A 23,617-nucleotide genomic window follows, 5' to 3' on the forward strand; every position below is an offset into this window, starting at 1 on the left:
CATTTCAGACGATCTGATCTGGCATGGAAGTGCCATTACAAAGAAGGCATGGCAACACCTTTACTTCCTTAGAATTTTGTGAAGATTCGGCATGACATCTAAACTTTGACAAACTTCTATAGGTGTATGGAGGAGAGTATATTGATTGGTTGCATCACAGCCTGGTATATAAACACCAATGCCTTGAATGGAAAATTCGGCAGAAAGTAGTGGATACAGCCAATCACAGGTAAAGCCCTCCCCACCATTGAGCACATCCACATGGAGCACTGTCACAGAAAAGCAGCATCTATCCTCACCGCTCAAGCTTTGCTCTCTTCTCTCTGCTGCCATCAGGAAGATGGTAACAGGGGCCTCAGGACCCACACCAGCAGGTTCATGAACAGTTATTACCCTTCAATCATTAGACTCTTGAACTAGTGGGAATAACTTCACTCGCCTCCATTACCGAACTGGTCCCACAACCTTTGGACTCACTTTCAAAAATTCATCTTATGTTCTCAATATCTATTGCTTATTATCAAAGTATGCATGAAGTATACAACCCTGAAATTCATCTTCCCCACGGGTAATCATGAAACAAAGAAACACGGAATCAACCCATTCAAAGAAAAACATCAACACCCTCCCCCTCCAGGCGCAAAAATCATACAAACAGCAATAAAATAAAATGGGTGATAACACAGAATATAAAACCCAAAAAAATCAAAAGGCATATTTCAGTTCAGCTCAATGTTCATTATCTGCAGGCCGCCCAGATTCAAAAATCACCTAGAAGCAGTAACAACAATGAGCGACCAGAACTAGAGCACATCATAAACCTGAATTAGAGTCCAAATCTACAATCCACGGCGACTTAACCTTGCTCCGACACTATCCACGACAGCATTGAGGGAGAGAGAAGTCACTCAAATGCAAGGACCTTCCTTCAGAAGCAGAAAATGAGAGTGAGAGACCACCACATGCAGAAACCTTCTCCAGCAGCAATGAGGGAGAGCCTGGTAGGTGTACGATGATTTCAATCTTGAATCAGTGGGGCTCTCGAACTAGTGAGGATGACCTTCACTTGCTCCCATTACTGAACCGTCCTCACACTGCATGCACTCACTTTCAAGGGTTCATCAAGTTTATATATTTTTTTCTTTTGTATTTGCAGATTGTCATCTTTTGTACACGAGCTGCTTGCCATCCTGTTGGGTGCTGTCTTTCAGTGATTCTATTGTGTTACTTGGATTTATGAGTGTGCCCGTAGGAAAACAAACCTCGGTGTTGTATATGGTGACACATACATACTTCAATAATAAATTTACTTTGAACTTTGAAGGGAATAGTGCTAAGCCTATCCATACCCCTGGAGGATTAGGAGCTTAGGGTGTTGATCAGCACAAGGCCTGGATGTTATACACATAAATTATTGAAGGTTTATTGCTAAAACAATGAAGGTTGAGATGCATTGCTGTGATAGCGAAACTAAATACTGAAATACAATCTTGTCTCTTTACATGACTCATCCAGATTACAATATCTGGTTTCAGTCATCTCATATGATGAGGTTAAAGACCACAAAACTTAAGTCAATTCTATAGGTCATCAAATACAATAAGATCCTGAGGAAATGGGTTCTTCCAGTGTAGAAATAGATAGACTTCAAGGTGATTCATTCAAAGTTTTTAAAATATAGAAGCATTCAACAATGTGGATATAAACTACAAAGTAGGTTATACATAAGAATTACTATTTTTCATTTCTGAAAACAAACAGCTGATAAATACAGTTAGCATGGATTCAGTACAAGCATTCAGGAATGACCTGGACATACTTGCGAGTTTGACTAATCTAGCTACATAAGCAGTGGGCATTCTTGATGAGCCTCTGGTCAAGGTGGTCATCAGCAACTCAGCTAATTGCCTACTGGAGTCACAGTCATCGTCCAGCAGCTTTTTCCTAAATCGGTTTGGAGACTTCTGTTAGGACCCCTTACCCCAAACTACTTTTTTTAAAACCTTATATCTGAACATTGCACGGCCTATTGGTTTGTTCAATGGAGGGTGTTGTTGCATATGAATCACAACAGCAGGATTTGAAAGGCTCATTGGTTTAACTGGGTACTTGCTCATCTTTGCGTTAAAAGATTAATCTCAGTATGGACAAGCTGCAGCAAACTGTTATACCTTGTGTGTGTAAGGGGTTTCTTCTTTTATGTTACTGTGAAGGCTAACAAAATGGCTTCTTTGTTATGTTATTCTTAAAAATAGCTTTTCTGTAATAATAACTGTGATGTAAGGAGTTCTCTCTCTTTGCTTGTTCGGGTTATATTATTGATGAGAGGGAATGAACCAATGAGTGTCCATGTTATTCTTTTTGTGGGTGATATTCTGTCTCATATGGCTGGGAACCGTGTGGTTTGGCGGGCTTTCGGGAGGAGACCAGAAGAGGACGGACGTGCTGGAAGTGCTCTGGTTGACCACCGTGGTTGGTCCTGAGCGGCGAGTCAGGGGAATCGAATAATGGAAAGAGGACCCCGTTAATTGAGCTCCAACTGTTGTGCACGAAGTGGTGGAACTCTGATAAGTCTGGTGCCTTTTACTTTCCCTTTTATATTGTATCTCTATTAATTACATAGTTCCAGTAAGATTTATAAAGTGTAATCTGTAAATCGTACACTGTGTGCTGTCTGATATTTGATGTGTCAGTTTGTACCAGCTGGCATTACACAGCAACAACACAACCGTGAGACACGGTTTGGCGGGCGGACAGGGTTTCCCCTAGATAAACACGAGCCGATAGACCTGAGTGTTACATTTGTGGGGGCTCAACCGGGATTGAATTTTGTGTAAGCTGTATAAATCGCCAGGTTAAGTAGTGCAGAGACAGACTGAGATAAGATTGTAAGCTGGTGTGAGTTCGAGGACGTACCAGTTAATCATGTATGCATGTAAAGTGGGGTGGATTTCTGCACTTCGGAAGAAGTGCTAGAGCGAGGGTTGAGTCTGATTAAAGCTATCGGCAAGGTAGAATTGATAGCTAGAAGGTGCGGTAAAGAAGTGGAATCCAGCTAGGTGTTGGTTCGTACGAGTGCTGACGTCATGAAGTTGGAACTGCCAGCGACGGTCAGCGTCCCGGGTGAGGCGGGGCCGTGGGGCCTCCACACCCTCCTGGAGGACGAATGTGAGAAGACACTGGAGGAGGAGTTAGATGAGACACCAGGGGAGGTGCCAGAAGCCAGTGGTGGAAAGTTGAAGGAATTTGCGAGGGAACAAGTGCTCGGGGTAATGAAGGAAGGGGGCAAGAAGGGTCAGAGTGGGAAGGATTGGTCAGGCCCCGTCCCCCAGCTAGAAGTGAGACCTCTGAGTTGGCAGCCGCCATTACCTCCCTGGTGAGAAGGGCCAAGGGGCCCCACACGAAGCTGAGAATTTTCTCAGGAGCCACACCCACCCCGGAAGGGGAGGACAATTATGAGCCATGGATCGAAAACACATCCGAGTTTTTAGGGGAGCGGCCAGGCTCGGATGCGGAAAAGAGACAGTGATTGATGGAAAGTTTGCAGGGTGTGCCGGCTGGTGTCGTCCGGGGGCTGAAAGCTGAACAGCCCTCGGCTTCCCTGGCGGAGTATCTGGAAGCTTTGGAGGGTGCGTTTGGATTGATGTGAGGTTCCTGGGAGCTTTTAGCAGAGTTTCAAAACATGTGGGAGGGAAGAGGGGCAAAGCTCTCAGAACACATTTTTCGGCTGGACATAATGCTTAACGGGTTGCGGCACCGAGGGGTAGTGAAGGCGGACAAGGTGGCGAAGTTGAGGATGAATCAGATATCTAGGGGTTCCCTGGGGGAGGACCAGGTGGCTTGGAGTCTCCGGCAGTCCTATAAAAGGAGCTCCCCTCCATCATTCAGTCAGCTGATTAGAAGGGTGTGGGAGGATGAGAGAGCATTGGGCCAGAAAGAGGACTCTGGCCACCGGGGATGATCCTCAGCGGTACAAGGGGCGGTGGCAGGGTTGAGAGCTGAGCGACCCAAGGGGTCCCAGGTGGGTAGGGACCCCTTGCATGAGTGGACTGACAGGGAAAGCATCCCCTTCAGGAGCTGGGCCGCGCAGTGGGCTGGGAGTGGCAGGCGTCCCGGGAGGAGAGGGGCGGCAGGTAGGTTGTGCTATAACTGTTGGAAAGAAGGGCATTTTCGGCGGGAATGTGAGCGGCAGGAGATGTGCTACAGCTGTGGGGAAGAGGGACAGTTCCAGAGGGATTGTGAGAGAAAAGACATCCCGTGGAGGGCAAGCCCCCCGGCGACTAAGAAGGGAGAGGTGTTGGGAAACTTAGGAGAGACTCAGTGAGGTAACGGACTGGAGTCTCTGGAGGAACACGTTCCCTGAAATCTGCCATGGGACCCCTGCAAGCCCAAGCCCTTATTCCTGACGGACTAGTGGGACCCCGCTCCAGCATGTCTCTACGGATAGAGGGAACCTTTGCAAGGGCCATCCTTGACACCGGGTCGCAGGTCACCTTATTGTACCGGTCATTCTACAACAAATATCAAAAGCATTTGCCAGTAACCCCGTCTAACGCCCTGGAGATTTGGGGTATAAGTGATGGTGATTACCTGTACAATGGGTACCTGTCAGTGTGACTGGAATTCTCGGAGGGCCACGTGGGAGCGTCTGAAGCCCTTGAGACGTTGGTGTTGGTTTGTCCAGATCCAGTAGAAACAGGTGGCACTGCCCTTCTGGTGGGGACTAACTGCCCTCTTGTGCGATGGCTCCTGGGAGCCTGTAAGGAGAAGGCGGGGGAGAACTTTCTGGAGACCCTCTTGGTACACCCAGTGTTTCGAGCGGCGTTCGAAGAAGCGGGTGGCCACAGGGGGCTGGATCCTGAGTTCAAAAGAGGGACGGTGTGGTGCACCCAAGCAAGGCCTAAAGTGATACAGCCAGGGGAGGTGGCACTAGTGTTGGGGACCCCCAGATTCCCCGGAGTACCGGCGGGCAAAGCCCTGTTAGCAGACGCACTGGAAGACCTTGAAGGGGAGTCCCGGTTCCCGGCTGGGGTGCTGGTGAGACCTGAATTGCAGAGGCCCTCAGTTCTACAGGCATGTCGGATGGGGGTGATTGTAAGGAACACAATGGAGAAGGAGATCACCTTTAAGCGTGGGATGCCCCTCGCACACTTGTTCCTGGTGACGGTGATGTCTAGCACCCCCGTGAGACCCACTGGAGGAAAACTATTGGAGAACAGGGGGCGGCTGACCAAGGAGGCCTTTAATTTTGAGGACTCCCCTGTGCCGCCGGAGTGTAAGAGAAGCCTGGTGGAGAAGATGTTGAAGCTAGGGGATGTCTTTTCTCAGGGCGAGTTTGATGTGGGTTGTTCCAAGAGCACTCGTCACACTATCCAGGTGACAAATGACACCCCATTTAGAGAAAGGTCGCAGCTGCTGGCCCTGGTTGACGTGGAAGATGTGCGGCAGCACTTGCGCCAGTTGAAAGATGTGGGGATTATCGCGGAGTCCCAGAGCCCCTATGCCTCCCCCATAGTAGAGGCTAGGAAGAAAAATGGGAAGGTACGTATGTGCATGGACTACAGGACCCCGAACCGGCACACTGTCCCTGACCAGTATATGGTCCCGGGGGTTGAAGACGCATTGGCCTGTTTGAGTGGTGCCCAATGGTTTAGTGTATTGGATTTGCGGAGTGGGTATTACCAGATCCCGATGAGTGGGGCTGATACAGAGAAGAAGGCCTTCATCTGTCCCCTGGGATTCTTTCAGTTCGAACGAATGCCCCAAGGCATATCGGGCGCCCCAACCACCTTCCAGAGGGTCATGGAGAGGACAGTGGGGGATACGAACTTGCTCGATGTGTTGGTGTATCTGGATGACCTGATAGTGTTTGGATCTACTTTGGAAGAACATGAGGAGCGGCTGCTGAAGGTGTTAAGCCGGCTGAGGGAGGAAGGGTTGAAACTTTCCCTGGACAAATGCCAGTTCTGCAAGACGTCTGTCAGCTATGTCGAACACATAATCTCGCGAGAGGGAGAGGCTACTGATCCGGCTAAGATAGACGCAGTGACCACCTGGCTGAGACCACAGACTGTGAGCGCCCCGCGCTCGTTTTTGTGGTTCTGTGGGTATTATCGGCGATTCGTGAAAGGATACGCTAAAATGAGTCACCCACTGAACCAGCTTTTGTGTGGCTATCCCCCCGTGGGGAAGAAAAGGAAGGGAGACCGAGGGCAGGAGGCAGGAGGATATCTGAACCTGTCGGAGCCCTTTGGACTGAGGTGGGATGCCCAATGCGAGGAGGCATTCCAATCGCTGAAAAGGGCGCTGACACAGGCCCGGTGTTGGCTTCTGCCGACCCTGGAAGCTGTATGTGCTGCACACTGATGCCAGCCGTGAGGTGCTGGGGGCTGTCCAGTATTAGGAGCAGGGCAACGGATTGAGACCGGTGGCGTTTGTCAGCCGAAGTTTGTCGCCTTCTGAGAGAAACTATCCCACTCACAAGTTGGAGTTTCTGGCGCTGAAATGGGCAGTGGTGGACAAGTTGAGTGACTATCTATATGGGGCCAAGTTTGAGGTGAGGACGGACAACAATCCTCTCACTTATATTCTGACCTCGGCAAAACTGGACACTACAGGGCATCGGTGGTTGGTGGCCTTGTCTGCCTATGAGTTCAGCCTGAAGTACCGGCCAGGGAGCCGGAACATCGATGCAGATGCTTTACCTCGTCGGGCACATGAGGGGTCGGGCACTGATGAGGAGTGGGAGAGCGTCCCTGCCCTGGGAGTGAAGGCCATGTGTCAATTTGCAAGCGACACTAAAGCAGGAGACCCAATGGGGCCAGATTGGGCAGTGGATCAATTGGGGATTGATAATGACGTGCTACCAACTGTTTACTGTAATTTAACTGCTCTGGAGAACAAGCAGTTGCCAGAGTTGAGCGCCGAGGAAGTGGGGGGGCTCAGCGAGATGACCTGGGCATTGGCACTATCTGGTATCGACACCAGCAACACCACGAATGTCTTTGTCATCACGGATCACTACAATAGGTATGCTCAGGCGTTTCCCACTAAGGACCAGAAAGCAACTACAGTGGTGAAGGTGTTATGGGAGAGGTATTTTGTTCATTATGGCCTCCCCAAACAGATACATAGTGATCAGGGACGGGACTTCCGGAGCAGGCTTATCCATGAATTACTGGGTATGCTTGGGGTTGAGAAATCCAGGACCACGCCCTATCACCCACAGGGTGATCCTCAGCCCGAGAGGTTTAATCAGACCCTGTTGGACATGCTCCGGACTCTGGAGATCAGTCAGAAGAGTAAGTGAAGTCAGCACATCCGGCATTTGCTTCACTGTTACAACTGTACCCACAATGACGCTACAGGGTACTCGCCTTATTATCTGATGTTCGGGCAGGAAGCGAGGTTGCCCATTGACCTTTGTTTTGAGACTGAAGCAGGTGAATTACCTTCGAAGCCCTATCTGAAGTATGTGTCTGATATGAGGAGGGAGTTGAAAAGGGCGTACAAGTTGGCTGAGGCGGCAGCCACCAAGCAGAATCAAGGGAATAAGAGGAGGTATGATCAGAAAGTGAAGTTTGCCCAACTTACGCCAGGGGACTGGGTTCTCATATGGAATTTAGGACTACCTGGTAAGCACAAGTTGGCGGATCGCTGGGCGGCCACCCCCTATGTGGTAGAGAGCCAGATGCTGAACCTACCTGTTTACCGGGTGAGACCAGAAGAAGGGAAGGGGCCTGTCAAGGTATTGCCCCTGGGTCAAGAGATGCAGGTAGACCAAGAATCCGAATTGGAGTTTACACCTAGTACCAGGACTCCACGGAGGCACGGGGCGAGGGAACAGCCCACCGTGAAAGAGACGGGGCCAGGCCCCACCCCGGAAAGGGGATAGTGATTTGGAAGACGATGATCGGACGTGTAGTACTTGCTTCTGTTCGTTAATTCCCCGGTACTGGAAGAAGACGCTCCTGACCCTACCCCCACTGAGATAGGTGAGAGGAGGGAGAGTGTTGGGGGGCAGCCTGGGATACAGCCGGCCTTGGAGGGAGAGAGGGTGGAACCAGAACCCGAGACAGAGGGCACCAAGTTGACGAGGGGTCCCAGTGAGGGAGCGGGCAAGGGTTCAACAGGTAAACTCGGGGTGTCTCCAGTGGTATCTGAGCCGGAAGGGTCGCCAGAGGAGGTACGGAGGTCTCAGAGAAGTAGGAACCCCCCGGAGAGGTTGACTTATGTAGCCTCAGGAGAGCAGGGTGTGATCTCAACCGCCCTGGGAAGTTATGTCACTGCTTTATGCACCTGGGTTGGGTTTTGTGTTCTGCAAGCAGGATTGGTGAACTCCTTTAATGTCATGAGGACATGACTTTATTTGGTGAGGGGAAGAGTGTAAGGGGTTTCTTCTCTTATGTTACTGTGAAGGCTAACAAAATGGCTTCTTTGTTATGTTATTTAAAAAAATGGCTATTCCATAGTAATAACTGCAATGTAAGGAGTTCTCTCTATCTCTGCTTGTTTGGGTTATATTATTGATAAGGGGAGGAACGAACCAATGAGTGTCCATGCTATTCTTTTTGTGGGTGAAATTCTGTCTCATATGGCTGGGAACTGTGTGGTTTGGCAGGCTTTCGGGAGGAGACCCGAAGAGGACGGACGTGCTGGAAGCGCTCTGGTCGACCACCGTGGTTGGTCGCGAGCGGTGAGTCGAGAGGGTCAGAGGGGATCGCATGGTGGAAAGAGGACCCTGCTAATTGAGCTCCAACTGTTGTGCACGAAGTAGTGGAACTCTGATAAGTCTGGTGCCTTTTACTTTCCCTTTTATATTGTATCTCTATTAATTACATAGTTCCAGTAAGATTTATAAAGTGTAATCTGTAAATTGTACATTCTGTGCTGTCTGACATTTGATGTGTGAGTTTGTACCAGCTGGCATTACACAGCAACGACGCAACCGTGAGACACGGTTTGGTGGACAGACGAGGTTTCCCCTAGAGAAACACGAGCCGATAGACCTGAGCGTTACATGTGCTATTCTAAAATGTACTCCCAGTAACATTTCTCAGGCAAGAAAACCTTTCATAAGAACACACCAATTCATCCTGGGAATCGAGCAGCATGGGGACAACAGATTCTCAGCTCCAGGCACCAGCCCTACTACATGAAACTGCAAAGCTTTGAAAACAGGAAACATCTCAACAATCCAATCACAAACAAGAGAAAATCTGCAGTTGATGGAAATCTAAGCAACACACACAAAATGCTGGAGGAACTCAGTAGGCCGGGCAGCATCTACAGAAAAGACTATAGTTGATGTTTTGGGCTGAGGCCCTTCATCAGGACTGGAGAAAAAAAAGATAAGAAGTCAGGCCAAGAAGGTAGGGGGAAGGAGGAAGAAATACAAGGAACAATAATCCAATACACTTTTTCTCCATCACTACCAAATGGAACTGTGAAACAAAATTAAAGATTAGGATTGAACCTCGTGGTACAGTATCCATGACTGTGCACCATTATTAAAGCTGTATCTACCAGACAAAAATTGAATGAGTCAGGATTCAAGTTACTATTGATGTAGATATTCATTAATCAGCAGAGGCCTAGCTAGAGAAATATTGTATTGCACTGCAGATCACATAAGATGCTCTTAAATTAGGTAACTAAGACACCAACCTTCCATTTTGCCTCCAGAGCATTCAGCAATTCACACTTTCTCTTCCTGTCCTGTGAACGTTCAGCCTCTTCATCAAAATCAGACTGTTTAATTGGTGCTCCAATCAGATGGAGTCTAGAGATGGATATTACCCATGGCTCCACATGAGGCCGATAGAACGGGATCTGCAATGTTATCTTCCCAATAAAACCTGAAAATGTGTATACATCCTTTAGAGAAGGTCATACAAAAAGAAATCTTCCTCCTGATTCTGACTTCACTGGAAGACATATTTAAACTAACCTTTAAAACCCAGAACTAAATATTTTGCAAACTTACAAAAAACTAACAATGAGGCTTTATCTTTCTCCACAGCCACTTCTCAACACTATCAATGGAATAAGAAAAAGCAACTTTTCTCCCCAAATTTAGTTTTCTTTTAATAATTAAACTATTCAACTAATAAACCCTTCTCAGACTTCAGGTTAGGTATAGGTATCGATTATAACTGATGAGCCAGGTACAGGTATCGATTATGACTGGCATTGATTATTGAAACGCCGGTTATGATCGATACCTGTACCCAGCTGGAAGCCCAAGAGTTTATTCATCATAAAAGCTCTAGGTTCTTTTATATCTAATCAACAGTTATTTTTAAATTTCTAAAACTGAAAAAATCCACAACAGACAAGACGTAACTGAAAGCACAGCAGAGAAATTTAATAGTCAAATATGGACTAAATATTAAAGACAATGTCTGGAAAAAGGCAAGCCATTTACTAACCTGCTTTCACCTCAAAAGGTAAATCTAACTCTTTGAGGGCATCTTTCTTCAGAGGGAGGTTTTCCAATTCAACAGCACCTGCATTGAAACAGTAGTACAAATTGTAGTACATCTTTACAATAAATGAGCAGTGTCTTTTGCCTCATTGCTAGTCTTTGGCACTTCCAGATCAAGTACCCAGCATGCAATGTACAGTAATTATGATTTAAGGTTATGACATGTTACACTGACAAGCTCATGGTTTATTTCCCAAAATAATGAATAGACAGTGGAAGAATGCACTCACAGCAAACTGAGATCAAAAAAGACAATCCATCTGAAGTTGTCATCAAGAATAGACAGGGCAAATCTGATTATAAACACAAGAGATTCTGCAGATGCTGTAAATCTTGAGCAACATACACAAAGTGCTAGAGGAACTCAGCAAGTTCGGTAGCATCTATAGAGGGAATAAACAGTTGACGTTTTGGGCCAAGAAAAAGGAATCTGATGAGGGAATAGTGGACCATGGGAGAAAGACAAGGAGGAATGGCACCAGGAAGAGGTGATGGACAGATGAAAAGAAGGAGTAAGAGGGGAACCAGAAGCCAAATGGAAAATGAGGGAAGGGGGAAGGAGGAGCAATTACTGGAAATGAGAGAAATCAATGCTGGAGGTTGCCCAAATGGAAAGTGTTGCTAGGTGCATTAAACTCTTAACTCCAGCACCTCATCTCTGCATCGACTAGTTACAGCCTCAGACAGGTACAATAGTTTAGAAATTCAAAGCACGAGAACTGGTACTTATATTCCAATCAAGATAGCGCCAGCATACAACACTCCCTTGGTTGACATCCTCCAGACAGCTCACAAAAATGTTCTTTTTCAATTTCTTTTACATCTGTTATTCACATTAAATATGTTTCCAGGACAGTTACAGCCTGCGATGTACAGATTGGAGATCGTTTGAGTGATGAAGGCTTTGCCTTCTCTGAGAAGACTCTGGGAAGCGAGCGCCAATGTTCGATTCTATTTCACCAATTAAAGCATCCACTGATCGCAGATTAAAATGTCAAGGAAGATTAAGATAGCCAGGTAAATGCGGAAGATGAGCTGGAGTTCAGCGTTGACTGCCTTCCTTTTGAACGCTGCTAAAGAAGGAACCTGTGAGTGGCCTGTCGGTGTGTGTGGCAAACTGTGGCAGGCGTCTAGACCTCTCTGCCTCATGTGGTGTCCCTCTCTTTCAATGAATGTCAGTGATATCGTAGGATGGTATCATGGTTCTGCATTTATGGATTGGTTTATTGCGTTATGGACTGCAGACTTTTTCAGACTTACAGTCTTTATATTGTGTTTTTTAACGCCTATTCCTTTTCCATTTTGTTGTGCGAAGGGAGGGTGTTTGGGGGTTGATGTTCTGTTAGTTTTCTGTGTGGGGGAGGGGTTGTTTTTGAGGGTTCCTGTTCCATTTTGTGCAGGGGGATGGGTTCGATATTTCTTTTTGAATGACTTTCGTGATCTTTCTTTGTTCTATGGCTATCTGGAGAAGACACGTTTCAGAGTTGTACATGGATCTTGAACCTTTGGTGGAAAGTACAGTGAACCTGGTAATGAAGTGATAAATTCTTTGAGATTTACAAAAGCAATGTAACACAGAAGCGATTTACCGGTAGTTACTTACTTTTTACTTACAAGAAACTAATAACAAGATGTGGTAAAATCACAGTACAGATTCAGTTACCTCCCAAACTTTAATAAACAAAAACTATGTTTTTTAAGACAATACAAACTAGAAAAAAAGCACACATGCAAACACGATGCCATGCTAATAGGTTCTTTATGTGATATTTGTTAACCATCCATCTCAAAAGTGTTCCAGTTATAGTCATCCATAGACTTCATCTATCACCAGCTCAGCATTGTGATCCAAAAGGTAAAAATATTCTAGGCACAGGGTTAGAATCCTGAACTTAGTATTCAACATGTACTGTGATATCACAATTTCTGGCAGTTTCCACCTCTGCAGCCTTCTGATCCTTCCTCACCTTCTCATTTCACTTGCTGCTGAACCTCCTTCTCTGTCCCAGGATCCATTTTGTGAATACTCCACCTGGCAAACAAACAGCATACTACATCCATAATCTCTTCTGTCTCATCCTAATTTTAGCCCTTTGACGACTGATATCATCTCCTGGCAATTGTTCAAATTTGAAATGAACTTTCATATGTTCACATTTTAGTGTCACATTTCACTCTTTACAGCATCATATCACGTGGAAACTGACCATTTGTCCCAATTCATCCATGTGTACCATTTTAATCCCATCACCCATAATTAGGTCTAGTCGTCTATGCCCAAGTGTACATCTTGTTGTTGTTCCTTTCTATGCCTTGTGGCGCACCAGGTGGTAACCTTGCCGCTTCTCTAGCACTTTCTATTTTTAAACAAGGCTGACCCGCAAGCTTGACACTCAATCCAGCACGGATGGCAAGTATGCAAGGAGCTGGCCGGATTCGAACCTGGGATCACTCGCCTTGGAAGTATGGTGCAGATGCCATTACACCACCAGCCAGCTTAAACCTACATCTAAACACTTCTTAAATGCTGTTGGTGACCCAGCTTTAATCACCCTTTCAGGTAATACATTCCAGATAATTACCATTCTCTTACTTCCCATATTCCCCTCCCTCTCTCCTTCTAATCCATTTCTGGTTCCCCCATATTTTATTACCTTTCCCCATACCCCACCTCCAACACACCCATCATAAATTTTAAACCCCTCCTGGTTTCAACCATTATGAATACACCTTACCTTCTGGATCCCGTCCACATCTGGTCCCATCTGCCCTTCATCACTGCCTTAATGGTACCAATCATTATCTTCTTTACTTATCAGATTCCAGCATTGATAGCACTGTGTCACCACTTATCATCCTCAAGCCTGTCTCCTCCTTGACCCTCTATTTTCCCTACCAGGCTCCATCTGCCCCTTTCTGTCTGTTGCCAACCACCCCTCACCTGCCTTTCTTCCAATTTCACTCTATCCTTATCATTCCTTATCAGGCCACCTACATCTCCTGCCTCGAATAACCCCTCATCCTGTCTTTCAGTCATGATGCAGAATCTTACCCCATAGATACTGCTTGACCCACTGAATTCCTTCAGTTGTTTCTTTTCTGTTCACCACATTTATCTCAATTAGACACCATCTGCCATTTTTCAGCTCATTTCATCAACACATCCATATCTCTCTGCAACTTAAGGCCATCTTCCACATTACCAACTCTTCTACTAATCTTCAAATTTCAAAGTAAATTTATTATCAAAATACATATATGTCACCATATACAACAGAGATCCATTTTCTTGCAGGTATACACAGTAAATCCAAGAACCATAAAAGAATCAATGAAAGACCGCACCAATAGGACAGACAAACAACGAATTTGCAAAAAAAACAAACTGTACAAACACAAAAGAAATAATAATTAAGCAATAAGTATCGAGAACATGAAACGGAGAGTCCTTGAAAGTGAGTCCAAGGTTGTGGGAACAGTTCAGTAATGGGGCCAAGTGAAGTTATCCCCACTGGTTGAAGAGTCTGATGATTGAAGGGTAATAACTGTTCATGAACCTGGTGGTGTGGGCCCTGAGACTCATGCTACCACCTTCCTGATGGCAGCAGAGAGAAGAGAGCACAGCTTGGGTGGTGAGGGTCCTTGATAGATGCTGCTTTTCTGTGACAGCGCTCCATGTGGATGTGCTCAATGGTGGGGAGGGCTTTTTCCATGGAGGAACTGCGCCGCATCTACAACTTTTTGTGGAATTTTCTGTACAAGGGCCTTGGTGTTTCCGTACCAAGCTGTGATGCAGTCAGTCAATATACTCTCCACCACACATCTATAAAAGTTTGTCAAAGCTTTAGATGTCATGCCGAATCTTCACAAATTTCTAAGAAAGTAAATGCACTGCTGTGCCTTCTTTATAATAGCACTTTATGTGCTAGGCCCAGAACAGACCCTCTGAAATGATAAGGAAGTTAAATCATTTTAAGTTGATTTAAGGAACTTAAATTTGCTGACTCTCTTCACCTCTGATCCCTCACAGACCTCCAGTTTCCTCCTCCTGAGGTCAATAATCAGTTCCTTGGTCTTGCTGACATTGAGTAATAGGCTGCTGTTGAGGCACCACTCAGCCAGATGTTCAATCTCCCTCCCTTCGGCTGATTCGTCACATTTGTACCATTTTCCATTTAACATTGGTGCTCCCTTACCAGGCTGTGATACAATATACTCTCCATCACATATCTACTCAAATCCCAGTCTTTCAGCTAGTGCCGTCCACCAATCTTACCAGTAATACTAACAGTAATCTTAATTACTCCCCTGAATTCCGGTCCTCTTTACACATTCACTAATATCCCTGCATAAGACAGTTTTTAGTCCTGACAAGATCTTTGAAACACAGCCTCAACGTTTCTTTCCCTTCCTTCAAAAAGCAGGCAGCCATTTTACTTGACCAAGCATTTGCTCACCCTTATATGTCACCAAAATCAAATAGATATTATGAAATAGTTGCAGAAAAAGTATATTCAATTTTAAAATTCATTTTTAAGCTTTATGCAGTTTGGAACAGGAAAAGATTCTTTGTATCCATTTTGCTCTCTCCAAGAAAAACAAAAGCACAATCCTTTCAATTCTACAAAACCTGTGGACATACCACACACCACGTGTGGTCTTCCAAAGGACCCATCATGATGATCATGACCAACATATTTGCTATGTAGATTTTGCATAATTATATTAATACGCAGCAGAAAAGGATGTACTTCAATCAATATCATTCAAAATGTGGTACTATTCTTAAACCAAGAGAAAATCTGCAGATGCTGGAAATCCAAGTAACATAAAAACATTGCTGCAGGAACTCAGCAAGCCAGGCAGCCTCCATGGAGAAGAGTAAACAGTTGACATTTTGGGCCAAGACCCTTCATCAGGACCCATTCTTAATTTGTTCCAGCCACTAGCTGATAGCTCGTGAAGCAGACTTCATGAGCTGCTGGAGAAGAGGTTGAGACCAGTACAATAGAAACTTTTAAAAGACAGTTGAGCAGGTACACAGACAGGAAAAGTTCAGAAGTCTATAGGCCAGGCGCTGGTAAACGGGACTAGCTTGATAGGCATTGTAGTCAGCATGGATCACTTAGGCCAAAGAGCCTATTTCCATCCTGAAGGATTCTGACAAGCAAATTCTAGGAATAAACAGCATGTTTATATGATAGATTTGTAACAGTATTTGTTACAGATCAAGCAGGTACTGTGAAATAATTGCAAAAAAACATATATTCAACATAAATTTGGAAGGAATCAACCTAATGCTGAATATTGCAGATTATACAATTCAATTGGGCAGAAGCTGAGAATTTCATAAACATTCTATTTTTATTAGAGGTGCTCCAGTACAACACAAACCTCATTGTTATACATGCAATGTTCAACATAATCAGTGGTATCATAGGAAACAGGTCATGAACAAGAGAAAATCTGCAAACGCTGGAAATCCAAGCAACAAACACAAAATGCTAGAGGAACTTAGCAGGCCAGGTAGCATCAATGGAAGAGTACCACTGACGTTCCGGGCCAAGACCCTTCATCAGGAACCAGGCCACTGTCAAGTTAACTTCTTGTGGATTTCCTTAGAATTCAGATCAACCTGTCTCCTGAACGCCAATCATTTTAACACAGATCCTAGTGTATCATGTCATTTCCTTTTACATTTCAGTACTTTGTTTGTATTCAGCATGCCGGAAATTAAAAGTTAGACCAAAAGAAGCCGATTTTGGGTTAATCATTCATAAATATAAAGGTAAGCAGAGGATAAGTGAAAGTGCGTATTTAAGGTCGCGAGGACAGGGCGTGTTTCCTTTACTATCTACTAACACTAAGCAGGACCTTCCCTGAAAGAAAAACTGTTTAACCGCCCAAGGTCACAGATGGTAATAACTATTACGCATCAAAAATGCAGCACCCTCACTCTAAACCACAGTTTAGGAAATTACTGCAATCGCATTTATTTATTAAATAGTCGCCACAACGGAGCTGAGTGACAGGAAAACGCTGATTGAAGTTGCTGAAGTTCTAAGTACCTTTCATCAGGGCAATGGAGAGCTGGTCTGTGTTGAGGTTATTTACATATTTGCCAATATAAGTGTTTAGCACCCAGGCTGCCAATCCCTCCAGCATGGCTGGGCTAAACGGGGGCTCGGCGTCTCAGCCGGCGCTCGGCCCAGTCGCAGAATCGAGGAGAAGCGCGACCTCGGTTGCTAAGGCCGCACGCAGCAACCCCCGAACCGCTCCGTCACCCGTCACACTTGGAATCTGACCCGGCCGCCGGAGGGCGGAACATGCGCACTCGGCCGGTCAACTATCGCGAAGCTTAGAACGGTTTCTCACACGTGCTTCTCCCCCGACAGCGGCGCCAGGAGATGCCTGGAGGAAGTGCAGTTCCACGCCCCCGCTCTGTACTAACGGCATCCAAGTCGTCTAACCGCCTTCTCATTTCTCATGGCCTTAGGCAGACCAACCTAAGGTGCATTCCCGCCATCGACTGAGCATCATTCAAACACACCAAATACATTTCTAACCAAAGTTCAAAGCTCAAAATAATTTATCGTCAAAGTACATATGTATCACCATATACAACCCCAATATTCCTACTCAATAAGTTTATAGAATAACTAAACAACGGGGTGACCCGTTGGGGAACCCTTTGAGAGAAGGGTAGTGCAGTCTGATGTGACCAGAATGAACATTAAATTTTCCTGAATGCTATTGGTATCGCTTTGCTTTGGAAACTGAAGTAGAAAACTTCAGTTTATTAAAGAAGAACGATGCGTAGCAAAGCAAATATAGCTCCTCCTCGTTAAACGAAGGATACTTTGGATGGCATCATTTCTGGTTTATCTGCCACCCTCGTGCCTCTCATTGCCATTCTGGAAACGTGCAGTCCTTTCATCCCTGTCTCTTCATCTCTTCTGCTGTTTATTCTTTGTCTCTGATCCTGCAGATGTGCATGCCTCTCCTCCTCTGTCTCTGGGGTCCCTTGCTTCATCCGATTCTTGTTCCCTCCCTCCCCTTGCCGCCTCCCAACGACGTTTGGCATCATCTCTTCACCGTAATGTCCCCCTTCCCTTTCCACGCGGCATAATTAGGCTGACCTTTTTTTTTTACCCTAATGCTAGATAGAAGATACGAAGCACTAACACCAAAGGATGCTGATTATTCTTGATGATGTGGTTGGCACTCTCCTGAATGGACGTGATATAGTCACTGCTGTCCTTTGACTGCAGCAAAGGGTTTTATTGGTGTCTCAAAGTACGTCATTACAATAAGATGTAATTATCTCTTATCGATGGGTGGCAGTTAGATCTGTACTGGACCAATAATAACATCGAGGAATTTAAAGTTACTGACCTCTCCACCTCCGATCCTCCGATGAGGACTGGCTGATGAGCCTCTGCTTTCATTTTCCTGAAGGCAATAACCAGCTTCTTGATCTTGCTGACTTTGAGTAAGAAGTTATGGCACCACTCAACCAGGTCTTCAGTCTCCCTCCTATGTGCTGATTCATCACCACCTTTGAATCGGCCTATGACAGTTGCATTGTCAGCAAACACGAATATGGCATTGGAGCTGTGCTTAGCCACACAGTCATGTGTAAAGTGAGTAGACCAGGAGGCGAAGCACACAGCCCTGTGGTGCACTCATGCTGAGGGAGATCATGAGGGAGATGTTGCCAATCCGAACTGACTAGGATCTGCAAATGAGGAAATTGAGGATCCAATTGCACAAGGAAATATTGAGGCCAAGGTCTTGAAGCTTATTGATTAGTTTTGAGGGGATGGTAGTATTGAATGGCAAGCTGTAATCAAGAATCTCTGCTGTCCAGATGTTCCAGGGTTGAGTGAAGAGCCAGTGAGATGGCATCTCTTGTGGACTTGTTGCTCCAGAGGCAAACTGGAATAAATCTAAGTTGCTTCTCGGGCAGGAGTTAATGTTTTATCGTCAATGTCTCAGGATATTTTTTCACTGTGGTTGTGTCTCTTGGCAATTGTCATTGAGGCAGGTCACCACGCTCTCACTGGGCACCAGTATAATTGAAGCCTGCTTGAAGCAGAGTGCTGAACTGAGCGGTTAAAGGTCCCCGTGAACATTCCAGCCGGTAGGTCAGCACAGGTCTTTAGCACTTGGTCAGGTACACCATCTAGCCCAGATACTTTTTGTGGGTTCACCCTCCTGAAAGGTGCTCGCACGTCAGCCTCAGAGACTGAAATCAGAGGATCATCGGGGGATATGGGAGTTTGTGTGATGGCTCCTCCATGTTTTGGGAGCCAAAGAGAGCACAGAAGGCGTTGAGCTCATCTGGAAGCGAAGAATGCTGTCCTTGGACTACAGTTCAACATTCAACACCATAATCCCCTCAAGGCTCGACAAGAAGCTCAGGGACCTCAGCCTTCACCCTGCCTTGTGTAGCTGGATCCTGGACTTCCTGTCAGACTGCCGGCAAGTGGTAAGAGTGGGCTCTCTCAACTCAGCCCCTCTGACCCTCAACACAGGTGCCCCTCAGGGCTGTGTCCTAAGCCCCCTCCTTTACTCTCTGTATACCCATGACTGTGTCACCACCCACAGCTGCAATCTGCTAATTAAATTTGCTGATGACATTGCACTGATTGGCCTAATCTTAAATAATAATGAGGTAGCCTACAGAGAGGAAGCCATCACCCTGACACAGTGGTGTCAAGAAAGCAACCTCTCCCTCAATGTCGTAAAAACAAAGGAGCAGGGTGTGGACTACAGGAGGAATGGAGTCCGGCTAGCGTCTATTGACATCAATGGTTTTGGGGTTGAGAGGGTGAACAGCTTTAAATTCCTCGGCATAAACAACACCGAGGATCTCACATGGTCTGTACATACCGGCTGTGTGGTGAAAAAGGCACAACAGCGCCTCTTTCACCTCAGACAGTTGAAGAAGTTTGGTATGGGACCCCAAATCCTAAGAACTTTCTACAGAGGTACAGTTGAGAGCACCCTGACTGACTGTATCACTGCCTGGTATGGGAACTGTACTTCCCTCAATTGCAGGACTCTGCAGAGCGTGATGCAGACAGCCCAGCACATTTGTAGATGTGAACTTCCCACTATTCAGGACATTTACAAGACAGGTATGTAAAAAGGGCCCGAAGGATCATTGGGGACCCAAGTCACCCCAACCACAAATTGTTCTAGCTGCTACCATCCAGGAAACGGTACAGCAGCATAAAAGCCAGGACCAACAGGCTCCGGGACAGCTTCTTCCACCAGGTCATCAGTCCGCTTAACTCATGCTGACACAACTGTATTTCTATGTTATATTGACTATCCTGTTGTGCATACTATTTAATATAAATTAATACAAATTGCACATTTAGACAGAGATGTAACATAAGGATTTTTACTCCTCATGTATATGAAGGATGTGAGTAATTAAGTAAATTCAATACTGCTGTCACCTACATCACTTGAATTACCTATAGAGGTGATAGTATTCAAGCCCTGCCACAACTGCCAAGCACCCTTCATTGACTCAAGTTTTGTCCGGAATTACCAATCCATCATGAGATGTTTTTCTGTTCATCATGAATGGACCTCTTGTAACTTTCTTTCTCATCAGAGCTGAAAGCTTCAGCAGATTACAGGTCTCATGGTTCATCCAGAGATTCTGATCGGGGAAGACTCTGAATTATTTTGTGGGGGCACACTCGTCTACAACTGTTTTAATAAAGTCCATTCCAACCATGGTGTATTCACTCAGATCCAAAGATGAATCCTTGAACACAGCCCGTAGCCGCTCTTTTGCCTCCCACGGCCACCTCTTTGTTTATCAACAATCAATGAATTCTTTTTTATAAAATCATGCACATTACAAATAAACTGTAATTTATCTGTAATATTAATAGGTCCCATTGACACTATATTCTGTACTTTCGGAAGAGCTTCTGCAAATGAAATGAATTTTTCTAACCAAACATGCTTGGCTTGCTTTCTTATATACAGGACACCCTGCATAATCAAAGCTATGTTCCCCTCCACAATTGCTACATTTTACCCTAATGCCTTCCATAATCATGTTCTCCACCAAATCTACCACACCACTATTTACCCCTACATACAAGTACTACATGACCAAACGTCTTGCACTGAAAACATCTCAGAGGGGTGGCACATAGAATCTAACCACATAACTCATATAGCCTAACTTAACTCTATCCAGTAACTTCTTTTCCTTTAAATTTAATCAACAACAAAAACTACTTTAAACATTTAGTGTCTGCAATTTTTCTCCTGACTAAGTTACTTCTAACTTGGTCCATGGATACATCTAGAGGCACTCCTGTGATTACTCCCCAAAGCTATTGTCATTCAATATAACTTATTGGCATTACTTTTCTTCCTCCCATAGCTTTCTCCTGTTGTTTACTACCTTTAGAAAACACTAATAGTGCCCCATCTCTTAAATGTCTTGTGCTCACAAGACCTCCAAGCATTTTTATCAAATCATTAGTCAAACTAATTGCATTGATATCAGGGACAGCTCCATATTCAAGACTCAGCAATATATTAAGCTTTTCCTACCATCCTTTATTTAAATCCTGACTACTGCTTTCATCATTAGACAGCAAGCTACTACAATCCTCAATTTGCCACTTACTTTTCCATTTCACAGAAACCAGCCATTTGCCTTCTTCCATGCAACTCCTGTCAACCAATACCATCTCCCGTTCACTAATTCTGTCTTCTTGATCACTTCCTGACATCTCTAACCCACAATCCTCCAAGCTCCCAGAGTCCTGTCAAAGATTCACCATGCCCAGCCCCCTGATTCCCCCAACAATTGTATCCTGCGCTCCTTGTGTCCTTCCTAGTCCTCTAACATAGTACCATTCATTCTATTAGATTAGATTATGAGGACACACAGTCCTCTTTTATTGTCACCTAGTAATTCATGCATTAAGAAATGATACAATTTTCCTCCAGTGTGATATCACAGAAACACAAGACAGACCAAGACTGAAAAACTGACAAAAACCACATAATTATAACATATAGTTACAACAGTGCAAGCAATACCATAATTTGATCGAAGAACAAACCATTGGCACGGTAAAAAAAAGTCTCAAAGTCTCTCGAAAGTCCCAACATCTCACGCAGACAATAGAAGAAAGAAAGCTCTCCCTGTCATGCTTCCAGCACCGCAAACTTGCTGATGCAGCATCCTGGAAGCACCCGACCGCAGTCCGACTCTCAGTCCGTCCGAAAACTCCGAGCCTCCGACCAGCCCTCCACCACCGAGCACCGAGCACCATCTCTGCCGAGTGCTTCGACCCCAACCCGGCCGCCAGCAGCAGGCAAAGCGGAGAATTTGGGCCCTTCCCTCCGGAGATTCTCTATTGCACAGTAGCAGTGGCAGCGAACCGGGCATTTCGGAAGTTTCTCCAGATGTTCCTCTATGCTTCTCACATCCGTCTCCATCAAATCAGGATTGTGCACAGTACCTATTTAACAAATACGATATCATTTCACTGGAGAGGCCACGCGCGCTGCATCATGCCGCCATCTTCTCCTCCCTCCTAATTTAGGAAATTAAAAAAAAAATTCACCATAATGCCATCCATTCTTTAGGGTCTGTGAATCTAATTATAGAGATTTTCTTTGTGAACGTAAAGAGTGAGCCAACCTTCATCCATGATGGATTTTGTAATCGCTTTCATTGACATTTTGTCAACATCGAAATTGTTGAGGTTGGAGTGCTGTTTCTTATCAGAATTCAGTACAAATTTGATGTGGACACCCAACATGTTTTCAAAACACCTCAGCAATTCAGAAGATTACATATTTCTGTAAAAACAAACCATAAATATTAGTACCAAATCAGGTGTTGTTTAGACCATAAGACTAAAAGATATAGGAGCAGAATTAGGCCATTGGACCATCGAATCCGCTCCACCATTTCATCACAGCTGATCCAATCTTCCTCTCGGCCCTAATCTCCCTGTATCCCTTCATACCAATACCAATCAAGAATCTATCAATCTCTGCCTTAAATGTACATAAGGACTTGGCCTCAACAGTTGCTTGTGGCAAAGAATTCCACAAATTCACCATTCTCTGTCTAAAGAAATTCCTCCTCATCTCCATTCTAAAAGGGTGCCCCTCTATTCCAGTGTGCCAGAACAGCTAAGGGAGAGGTTGTGGAGGCCAATATTGGTAAGACCTCAGGCAAAGTGAGGAATCAGAAGATTGAGCATGGAGCAACTAGTGTTCTGAGCTGAGTATATTTCAATACAAGAAGTATTATAGGAAAAGCAAATGGATGATAGTTCTGAAGATGAGGTAGCTGGTTTACAAACAGAGACAATGGGTAGTGAGACTCCGAACAAGGAACGGCTAATGATAAGACAAAATTGCAGTCAAGAGGATGAGTTGCAGCGTAAAAGGCAGATATAAAGAAGGGATAGAAAACAACTAAACCTTGAACTTTACTTTCCTTTGGTTTCTCTGACTGAAGCCTCAAAATCACCAGTCTGACTCTGTCCACTTAGACGATGGCCACTGCAATGATGGCTGCCGCGCTTGCCCCTGCCTTCCTTTAATTTGCATTTGCTAACCAATCCCAAACACCAGCTGGTTGCTGGTGAAAGCTATCTTTTGCCGTAGCGACGCGCGGCTGCCTTTTCTACTCAGGCAGTGGACCTAATTGAAATCCCCTCATCTAAAAACTTCCAATCTCCAGATTGGTTGCTGGTTAAAGCTCTTTTTTTAAAGAAGTGAACATTCACTGTCCATTAACCCTTGAAACACTGACAGTGTGAACTATCCTTCACAATGCAGTAAAATAAAAGTTACTGCCCAAAGTGTTACCCCTGAAGTCGCAACATGTATTGGAGTGAAAGGGAAAAGGAATAAGAACACTGTAGGAAGATCAGGATCAATGGTGGGTGTCCTAGAGGTTTATGGTCATCTACAAAAACATGAGATTATTATTATAAGAGCCCAATGTGAGCTACGGACCTTCAAAAAGCACCAATTCATCAATGGCCAGCCATTGTCGATTTGATTTTGAGAGAAGCTGCATTCACCTAATTGAGGAAGCAGCAAGTGCAGACAAGTTTT

The 23,617-nt window shown here is 45.1% G+C and overlaps 1 protein-coding gene across 2 annotated transcripts in view; it reads right to left on the reverse strand.

The window, feature by feature from the left end:
- The window catches only part of vps13d (vacuolar protein sorting 13 homolog D), a 316,116-nt gene extending 299,346 nt beyond the window's left edge, over positions 1-16,770 (reverse strand). For both annotated transcript variants that reach the window (XM_072245256.1, XM_072245254.1), the window contains exons 1-3: positions 16,555-16,770; positions 10,431-10,508; positions 9,667-9,857 (exon numbers count right to left, since the gene is read on the reverse strand). In XM_072245256.1, the coding sequence (XP_072101357.1) occupies positions 9,667-9,857; positions 10,431-10,508; positions 16,555-16,651 (366 nt within the window). In that variant the 5' untranslated portion in view covers positions 16,652-16,770. The remainder of the gene's footprint in view (positions 1-9,666; positions 9,858-10,430; positions 10,509-16,554) is intronic.
- Positions 16,771-23,617: the final 6,847 nt, after the last annotated feature.

This window comes from Mobula birostris, chromosome 27 (genome assembly GCF_030028105.1).
Source record: "Mobula birostris isolate sMobBir1 chromosome 27, sMobBir1.hap1, whole genome shotgun sequence".
Classification (NCBI taxonomy): Eukaryota; Metazoa; Chordata; class Chondrichthyes; order Myliobatiformes; family Myliobatidae; genus Mobula; species Mobula birostris.